Below are 10737 nucleotides of genomic sequence, written 5' to 3'. Positions count from 1 at the left end.
CTACCTTTTTAAATCCACACTGACTTCTTTTTTCTGTTTCTGTATTATATATTATATTTTAAATGCAGAGTGAAGGTGTTGACCAAAATGAGACCAAGACTACAATAATGTTTAAAATATGCCAACAGATTTGAATAACAAGGCAAGAGGCTTTTAGTATAAATGCATTATATACAACACCAAGCATGTATTACTTATACAACTTCATAGTTATTGACGACACGTGACACACTTTAACTTTCCAGAACAGCCTTATGTTCTCATTCATTTACCCTGTTGAAACCTACACAAGCCTTTTGTCATTCACTCTCTCTCTCTCTCTCTCTCTCTCACACACACACACACACACACACACACACACACACACACACACACACACACACACACACACACACTTTCTCTCTCTGTCAGCATCATGGCAAAACAACAGAGGATTAACTGGAGCCAGGGATTTTCAAGAATTACCCTCTTCTTGTAATAGTCTGGTCTTTGCAAGAAGTGTAAAAGTTTAAAAGTAGCTGAATTTGATTAATTTAAATAAATTGTTGCTGTAATTTATTAGTTAGTTATTACCAGTGACTGCAGAAAACATGGACTACCTAATAGCTCCCCGAAAATGAAGCCAAAACGTCTCTATCGCCCCCTGGTGTCTGGCTTCAGTATAGGTCATAAACCCCGCCTCCTCTACGTTAGCGGAGGGCACTGGGGTCAGACTAAAATAAAAATAAAAGAAAAAAGTTCTCCTCTGATTTTCCCAAAGATTTTGTTTTGCATTATCAGTAGTTCTCATCACGCTGATTTGTGTTCAAGGGGTGTCCTTTCTCATAAGTTTGAATCTAATTACTACCATAATGCTGTTAAATTGGGGTCCAACTCAACATAACAGCTTTGACTGACAGCTGCAGGCACGGAGAAACTTGCCTGTCTAATGGCAGATAGAGCGGGGATGCTGAGAGGTCAAGTGTTTACTTTCCAAAACCACGACCGACTGTTTCAAAATTATAGCTGAGGTGCTCTTCGGTAAACTGGACAAACCTACCGAAGGACCCGGGCCCGCTGTACTTTTTCGGTAAATTAGGCTAATCCGTAACTAATTCACCCTGATTACAGGAATCAAGAGAAAGTCACAGGGATGCTCAGTCACTAACTAACGTTACTGTATAAGGATTACAGTAATACATGAGTATTATACTGTAAGACCTGGACTCTCCTAATGTGCAGAGCTGATTATTAAGGAAATAAAAGTGACGTAGCAGTATAGCCCAAGAGATGGCAATAATGCAACATTGTTGGATGCAAGCTGCCGTTAAAAACGAAAGAAGAAGAAGAACACGCACGCACACACGCACGCACGTACACAAATATTTCCTTCCTCCTAGCTGAACGCTTTCCAACATGGCTGCTGCTGTACAGTGAAGCATCAGAAGTGTGTTTATATGGAGAGAAAAGGGTATTTTTTTCAGGATGTGCAGAGAGACTCGAAAATGAGGAAAGGTGAGTGCTTATATATTAATAATGTACACCGACTCAATGTGATTTGATGAATATTGCAGCGGTGAAGTGTAGTTTAAACAACGCCTATGTTGCGGTAGCATCTGCCTTTGAGATGAAGGTAAGGAGATATGTGGCCTGATAACAGCTTTGCTTTTAAAGAAGATAGAACGATTAAAAGCTCAAATCGAGACTAGTTTTGTGATAGCTGTTGTTTACAGCAGAACATTTCATTTATAACTAATGTGACTTTGTATTCGAGTCGCGTTTGTTGACCTTTGAGAGGTGCTTGTGAAAACACCCACTATTGTCGTTCTCCACGATAAGATTTTCATTGGTGCGAAGTATTGTGATTTGACAAATTGACATGCTTTTACAGCATTCATGCTGGAACTGTAGGCTGGGTTAGTGTTAGGGGTTATGCTTTAAGTACAGCTCTCAAGGTGTACGTGAGCTTATTCATACCCATTCTATAAAGTTGCTGGATCCCGTAAAGCCATACGACAAATAAGAGTTTTCACTTGTTCTGCGACGATTTTAATTTAAGTCAAATTCAGAATTCTGACTTTTTTGTATTTTTCGGTCTTTCTCTTTTGGTCATATTTGTGTCAAAGCGATCGTTATGTGTGGATAAAATCTACCAAAAGTCTTTGAAACCGCCAGGTACTGTTTACGATGTACTTCACAAATAGGGGAAAATGTTGGCAGAATTCTGTTTAGCAATTCCTCACTGCAACGGCTTGTCATTAATGGTCATATAGGAGCCTATCCCAGGTGACTTTGGGTATGCTCTGGTGACAGTAGAGAATGCAAGGAGGCAGATAATTACTGTGGTGACCCCTTAAATGGTCGCTGCTGAAAATGGTTGTTTAGGTAAAGGCTGATGGGATGACCATTTCAGCAGTAGTATGCAGTGATTATGCATTGCTGTGGATGTGGACATACACAGCTACAGATGAACAGTCTTTCCATTGTTTATCCATAACGTCTATGGAGACAAGTTTGCACAATCATAGATATTTGGCATGCATGCAGAGATGAGTGTTCACTTTTGTCATTTGTCTACATGTTAAGTTTCACATCAAGCCTAAGAATAATAATAAACTACGCCAAAAAGTATGATGATGTCAGTATCAAGGAGATAAGATAAGATAAGATAAGATAAGATAAGATGACCTTTATTAGTCCCACACGTGGGAAATTTGTTTTGTCACAGCAGGAAGTGGACAGTGCAAAAGTTATGAAGGACAATTAGAATAAAATAAAATAAGAATAAATACAGTACACAACTGTACAGAATAGAATAAAAATAAAATAGAATAAAATATACAATAGGATAAAAATAGAATACAAATGCTATATACAACAGAGTGAAAAATACAACGGTGCCAGAAAGAGTATTGCACATTTGTGTTATTGCACATTTGTGGATGTGTGTGTTTGATCAGTTAAAGTCTTTGTTGTGGAGTCTGACAGCAGTGGGGAGGAAAGACCTGCGAAATCTCTCCGTCCCACACCGTGGGTGCCGCAGTCTCCCACTGAAGGAGCTGCTCAGTGCTGTCACAGTCTCATGCATGGGGTGGGAGATGTTGTCCAGCAGGGATGACAGCTTAGCCACCATTCTCCTGTCACTCACCACCTCCACTGGGTCCAGAGGGCATCCTAGAACAGAGCTGGCCCTTCGGATCAGCCTGTTCAGTCTCTTCCTGTCCCCAGCAGAGATGCTGCCACCCCAGCAGACCACACCATAAAAGATGGCTGAGGCCACCACAGAGTCATAGAAGGTCTTCAGGAGTGGGCCCTCCACTCCAAACGACCTGAGTCTCCGCAGCAGGTACAGTCTGCTCTGCCCTTTCCTGTAGAGGGCGTCTGAGTTATGAGTCCAGTCCAGTTTGTTGTTCAGATGAACACCAAGGTACCTGTAGCTGTCCACAGTCTCAATGTCCATACCTTGGATGTTCAGTGGTTGCAGTGGAGGATGTTTGTGCCTGCGGAAGTCTACCACCAGCTCCTTGGTTTTACTGGCATTGATCTGGAGGTAGTTCAGCTGGCACCAGTCCACAAAGTCCTGAGTCAGTCCTCTGTACTCCTTGTCGTCGCCATCAGTGATGAGGCCGACTATAGCAGAGTCATCAGAGAACTTCTGCAGGAAGCACTGGGTGGAGTTGTGGGAGAAGTCTGCAGTGTAGATGGTGAAGAGGAACGGAGCCAGAACCGTTCCCTGTGGGGCCCCCGTACTGCAGACGACCCTGTCCGACACACAGCCCTGAGTCCTCACATACTGTGGTCGGTCGGTGAGGTAGTCCAAAATCCAGGTAGTGAGGTGATGGTCCACTCCAGAGTTCTCCAGCTTGTCCTTCAGAACCGAGGGAAGAATAGTGTTGAAGGCACTGGAGAAATCAAAGAACATGATTCTCACAGTGCTCCCAGCGGTCTCCAGGTGAGCGAGGGAGCGATGTAGGAGGTGAATGACGGCATCATCCGCTCCAATGCCAGGCTGGTAGGCAAACTGAAGTGGGTCCAGTGATGAGCTCACAAGGCACCGAAGCTGAGCCAGGACCAGCCGCTCCAGGGTCTTCATCAGGTGGGATGTCAGAGCCACCGGCCTGTAGCTGTTGAGGTCCTTGGGGCGTGAAATCTTTGGCACTGGTACAACACAGGAGGTTTTCCAGAGCTGTGGGACTCTTCCCAGCCTCAGGCTCAGGTTGAAGAGGTGCTCCATCACACCACACAGTTGGTCCGCGCAGGACCTGACGACCCTCGAGCTGATGCCATCTGGACCCGCTGCCTTCTTGCCATTAATCCTCCTCAGTTCCCTCCTAACCTGGGTGGTTGAGAGAGACAGGCTGGAGCCTTGTGTTGATTGTGTATTGGATGCTGTTGTTGGGGGTGGGGAGGAGTGAGCAGGGTGAATAGAGGAGGTGTGAAGTGTCTGAGGTGTCAGAGGTGGAACAGCAGCAGTGGGGGTGGTTGAGTCTGCAGCCGATGTTGGAGACTGCCTCATGGCTGAATCAAATCTGTTGAAGAAATGATTCAGTTCATTTGCCCACCTCACATCCCTCCCAGGCAGAGAGTTCTGATGTTTGTGGCCTGAGATGGTTCTGAGGCCTCTCCAGACTTCACCAACGTTATTTTGCTGAAGCTGGTTCTCCATCTTCTGCCTGTAGCTATCCTTCCCATTCCTTATCAGTCCCCTCAACTCTCTCTGCACCCTTTTCAACTCCTCTTTGTCTTTGGATTTGAAGGCCCTCCTCTTCTGCTTGAGGACAGCTTTAATTTCCGGGGTAATCCAAGGTTTGTTGTTGGAGAAACACCGTACAGTCCTGGTAGGTACGGTGTTATCCACACAGAAATTAATATAGTCCGTAATGCATGTGGTAAGGCTGTCGATGTCCTCTCCGTGGTCGTCACAGATCACCTCCCACACAGTCGACTCAAAACAATCCTTAAGAGCCTCCTCGCTCTCCTGCGACCATCTCTGCACTGTGCGGGTGGCTGGTGGCTCCCTGCGCACTAAGGGCTCATACACAGGGACAAGGTGCACCAGGTTGTGATCAGATCTGCCCAGGGGAGGGAGAGATGATGAACTGTATGCCTCTTCAGCATTGGCATACGCTGTTATCGCGATAACATGCGAGAATTCCCGGGGCAGGTAGTACGGACGCATGCTAACGGCTAACAGCTCAATGTCTCTGCTGCAGAGTTGTTCTTTTACAGTGATGTGCCCAGGGTTACACCATCTGTCATTCACAAACACTGCCAGTCCCCCTCCTTTCCTCTTACCGCTGTCTCTTGTCCTGTCCGCTCGCAGCAGCTGGAATCCCGGTAGTGTCACACTCGTGTCCGGAGTTAGCGGTGTTAGCCACGACTCCGTTAGCATCATAATGCTACATTGCCGGTACTCCCTCTGTGACCAGGTTAGCGACGTGAGCTCATCCAATTTATTGTGCAAAGACCGTACATTTCCAATAATTACAGAAGGAAGAGATGGTCGATAACGTCTCCTTCTCGGGCGACGGCGCTCCTTCCCAGCACGACACCCCCGTCTTTTCCTCCTCAGCTCGCTGGGAATGTCGGGTCTGTCCGCCGGCAGTACAGCTGCTGGACGCAGCGCTAACAGCTGATCCTTACTGTAAACAAAGGATCCCTGCTCTGGGTCCCCACACACGGGTGAAAAAAGTAGAAAAAAACTAAACTAAACTAAACTAAACTAAAAGTAGAAAAAAACTAAGAAAAACGACCAGATACAGTATAAGTAGCAGGAGTTATATCACAGCTACTTGGCAAGGTGAATCTAAATGTTTAAAAGAGGTTCTCTGATAAACACGTAGATGCCTTCACTAGCATGTAGGGGTGGGCGATATATCGAATTTTTTCCACGTACAATGGTTAAGTTGGCTTTATCGTAACCATCGAGTATAAATTGCCATGGCAATATTAAGCTGTCTTCATGTAATTCACTGTGAAATTTTTTTTCTCTCTCACACGCTGGGAATGCATCACTAATTCCCCCGTCCCAATTGGAAAATTTTCTACCTGGCACACTGTGCTGAGCATGCGTGTGTTTATATACTACCAGATTGGGAAAAAGTTGGCGACAGCGGGAGTGTCAGACGAGCGAGGGACTGACACTTGCTGTCATTTGAATTTCACAGGGATGATGCAGAACAAAATGCGATAATTTGCAAAACATGCCGTAAAACTATTGCCGCAAAAGAGAGCAGTACCACGAAATTATTCTACCAGCTGAAAAGTCATCCACTGCAAAATGAAGAATGTTTTAAACTCTGCATGTCACCATCTCCCGTAAACCAAAGAAAACGTTAAATAAACCAGCTGTGGTACCCTGGACTATTCTTGGTCAGTTGTTTTAATAGTTACTATAGTTACTGTAAATTGAGGTCATCGCATGTTTTATTTTACAATTTTTATATGTTATAAGCACAAAAGAGCACCCTTTTATTTTCAGTTGTTTTATTCAATTATTGCTTGATGCCCTTTTTTGTTGCTATGATCTTTAGTTTGTTAAAGGTCTGGTGTTGACCACAGAAAGAGACTTACTGTGACAGTATTGTCATTTGTGAAAAACTTGTGTGTGCTACTGATGGTTAAAAAATGGTTAGGATAAAACATTTAAATTGATTCAAATGTTTTGTATTCAAAGTAGAAGAAAACCTTGAATGGTCGATTTGAATGAGTATACCAGTGCAATTTTAGGCATTATATTGTTGGAAATAATATTTATTTTTGAAGTTTATTTAAACATATTGCTATATGTGTCGTGATGTAGCCAAAAAATATCGCGATATTAGATTTTCCTCATATCGCCCAGCCCTACTAGCATGTTTCTTCTCTTCCCATTAGTTTCCAGAGATATAATGTTCTCACATTTATACACTGCTTTTCTACTCATACTGACCACTCAAAGAGGTTTAGACTACAAGTCACATTTTAATCATACATACAGGGCTTTATTATGTACACTTAAAGCACTTTATTTACCTTACAACCAATCAACCAACACCAACAGACTCAACAAACTAATCCACGAGGCCATGTTGTGGCTGTGGAGCTAGACTCTATGATGGCGGTGTCAGAAAGACTGTTGCTGTCCAAGTCCAGGGAATATATTGGGCATTCCTTCATGCCCACTTTGATGTGCTCCCTTCACCCTTCAGTCTGTCTGCCTGTTCGATTGGCTCACCACTCTCAACTCTTTGCCAACGCGATTGCTGACTCTGGAGTTTACTGGGGGGTTTTGTGTCAGTTGAAACTGCTTATGTGTTCAAGGTGAGTAGATTCTATGGTGCAGTCTGCTTGTCAGTACTGCTGTTATGCTAACACTGGGTGATGTTTCCTGGACCTTATACACCAAATGACACCAAGGTGTTATTCATGTCATCTATGTTGATGACATTCCAGTTAGATATACATTTTTGTTCATGTGCTTTGCATTTTATTCACAGGGCTCTGCATCAACGTTATGACACGATTCCTGTGCAGCACCTGAGGAAGTAAACAAAACCAGATATCCCAGAGAGAGTTCTCCACTTTTCTTCTGTCACACTGGCAAAGGACGCAGTGCAGGAGGTCTTAACAGGCAGAGAACAAAGGCTGCACCCTTCTGCTTTCTCTCCTAGCTTTCTCTGTGCGCATCTTAGCCACTTGATCTGCAGCTGCTGGAATCCAAGATGTGTAGCATCTAGAGCTGGACTTTGTGTGGCAGAACTGACAGAATTTGCCAGATCTTTGCCTGACAAGGAGCAGAGCATGTAGAGTGGTTGCGATTGCCATGGAGCCAAGGGATAAGAAACAGGTGAGTCTGGTTGCTTAGATTAGCAAATGCCTTTGGAATTTAAATGTTTCCTGTGTGGATGCTGTTTTAATAGACAGCTACCTTGGTGTTTAGAGTGACCTCAGGAGATTAACTGGCTTGCTGTAACATCGTCTACCATGGGTTCTTGTTTTTCCAAGGTTTTTTGCTTCTTCAGAGAGAGCAATTTTTCAGCAGACCTATAAACAGAAACCACTGTGAAACCAGAAGTGTGTTGGATACAACACAGAGATGTATATGTGCAAATTAGTGCTAAGTAACAGGCTAATAAAATATTAGAATTTTGCTAACTCGGAGTAAGTGATAACATTTTTGCAGTGAAAACAAAACACTAAATGTGTAAAGGCTAATTTGCACAATGTAGCCCTGCTTTCAGAAACAAACATAGATGTAACACTGTCTGTAGCTGGATATAAGAAATAAGTGCTTGAAGTCAACTTTTTAAAAACATGTTTAGCGCCATCTTCTGTTAGTATGGAACGTCATGTCACCGGATTGGGTGGTTGTTGATGTCAAGACTCTGATTAGTTTATTTTAGCTAGCTAGTAACAGAACCAATAACTCAGGGGAAAATAAAGACATTAAAAAATCAGTCTAAAGGGATCACTTTTGTGCTGCCCCTGGATTCAAAAATGAGTGCAAAACCTGTTCAGCACGATTTTATGCAGTAAAATAGTCTCTCTACCTGTGCATCACACCACAAGAATGTTTCTTGCAGAAACACGATCGAACATGCTGTCTGCAGGAAAAAAAACCCCAAAACAAAATCTCCACATCGATCCTTCTATCCTTCACTTCCATTTCGCTTTTCCTCATTTCTAAAATGAAGTAATCCAGTCAGTGAGATGACACGAGAGGGAAAAAAAGTCTCATTTTCCCAGCACACGTGCTTTTGGGATTCCTGATCGTGCTTTGGTAAGAAAGACAGTCATGTTTATGGTGTGATGTGCATGTATTAAAGCTGTTTTGTTGTCTACTAGATTGATGTGCGTAGGAAAAGAGAGACTATTTTATTGCATAAAATAGAGCTGATCGCATCAGCTGATTGGTACAATCGACTAGATGAGGAAAAATCATTTTCTTAATCAGGGTTGTCGGTCCGGTGAACCACCTGTCACCTGACTCAAACAGGCTCTTCTCCACACAGTCCTCATTTATAAGGTGCATTACAAGCCCGAACATTATGGTTAACAGGTGGATTTCCCTGTTTCAGTGCAGAGTATGTCCTTGGTTTTAACATAAAACTGATTGTTGCAGCAAGGGACAACACAAGTGTCTATTGACTGCAACCAACCCACCTGGTGTCATAACGTTCCGTACTGACAGAAAATGGGGCTAAACATGTTTTTGAAAGTTTGAAACTTTCAAATAAAGAAGAGCTAATTTTCAATCAATAGTGGAATAATTGTGTTTATTCTGTCCTGTCTGGCAGAATTGTTGTCTGAAGGCCAAAAAATGGCCAACAGATTTACTTTCCCAAGTGGACCATTATGGCATTTACTTTAATGGTCCACTTGATGGTGATATTTTGTTAGGATTTTTTATTTAGTGTTATTGTAATCACAACGGACAAGACTGGGGGACAGAAAAAAAAGTTTTACGAAGTCTAAGAAATCTTCTTTTAAGAAAAGGTTAACAAAGGAGAGAGAGAATAATAAAGGAGAAAAAGAGGGAGAAAGAGAAGAAATACTGAGAATCTGCTTCAACAACTGCTGGAAAAAAAAATAACACAGCAGAGAATCAACAGCAAGAACCGACATATATATCAATAAATAATAAATGTTACTGAACAGCACACAGTACTAATAATACAAAATATATTTAGAGGCAGCAGCCAAATAATATGGTGTGTCTGTGAATACCTGTTTGTACACCTCATAGGCCCTCACCCCCAGGGCGCCTGAGATGTTCTAAGATATGTTCTAAGAGAGGTGGAGTGTAAGACCTGACACAGACACAGACAAACAGGCACACAAGAATGCATTCACTCCCTCATGCACACATATACAAATACTCACACACTCATCCAACATGTAGAGACACAGAAATGAACACCGTACACACACTCCCCAGACACCCTCTATACTCCCATGTCCAGGCACCAACACCCACAATAGTGGTTATAATTGTGCTAATAATTGTGGTTTTTGAAATTCTCAATTTTTATTCTACAAGCTCTGGCATTTTGCAGCATATTTACCCTCACACTTTCTGCTGTCGGCCGTCAGCCTGGAAGCTGTATAATTTAAACATGGTGTCAGACTTGGTTAACAGTTCATCTGCATATTTTAATACAACTGGTTTACTGCTGTGTAAAACGAACAGCAGTGTATGAAGCAGCAAAAAATTTGTTTTTTTCCCCAAGTCGGACTTTGTTGATCAGGTGATTTGATGAAGGACTCCCGCTAGCTGTTTCAAATTAAAGGTTTTAAAGTTGACTACAGGAACAGCGCTGCTGTTTTGGACGCTAGAAACATGTTTTCTTCCATCTACCTGAGCTCACCATCTCAGTAATGGTGCTGCCTCTTTGCGCCTCGTGGTGTGTAAACAGACTCCAGCTCCATATTTAACTATGCCAACGTTATCATCACTGCCGCTGTTGTTTCATCATGCTTTTTGCTGAACAATTGCGGGCTGCATAGGTTTAATGTTGTAAACTTTTTATTCACACACTGCTCCTAACCCTTCCCTCTGCTGTCCCGAATTCGAAAATGTTGAGCAATGGAACAAACCAGCAGAGGCCCAGAAGAGTGCAGTCAAACAAAAAGTTTATTGAAACACACACGCGGGAAGAAGTACACAGCATCACATCAGCGCACGTCTTCACCCAAAAATACACTTGAGAATACTTTTATAATTTTAGGGTTCCACCCCTTCATGCGTCAAATGAACATCAAATGCATCAATTACAG

The 10737-nt window shown here is 42.9% G+C and overlaps 1 protein-coding gene across 4 annotated transcripts in view; it reads left to right on the top strand.

The window, feature by feature from the left end:
• Positions 1-1387: 1387 nt before the first annotated feature.
• Positions 1388-10737, top strand: part of tmem94 (transmembrane protein 94) — a 48840-nt gene continuing 39490 nt past the window's right edge. For all 4 annotated transcript variants that reach the window (XM_063481739.1, XM_063481737.1, XM_063481738.1 and 1 more), the window contains exons 1-2: positions 1388-1494; positions 7458-7807. In XM_063481739.1, the coding sequence (XP_063337809.1) occupies positions 7784-7807 (24 nt within the window). In that variant the 5' untranslated portion in view covers positions 1388-1494; positions 7458-7783. The remainder of the gene's footprint in view (positions 1495-7457; positions 7808-10737) is intronic.

Source organism: Pelmatolapia mariae, linkage group LG8 (genome assembly GCF_036321145.2).
Source record: "Pelmatolapia mariae isolate MD_Pm_ZW linkage group LG8, Pm_UMD_F_2, whole genome shotgun sequence".
Taxonomy (NCBI): Eukaryota; Metazoa; Chordata; class Actinopteri; order Cichliformes; family Cichlidae; genus Pelmatolapia; species Pelmatolapia mariae.
Note: the sequence above shows the minus strand (reverse complement) of the source record. Positions and strands in the feature narration are given on the sequence as shown.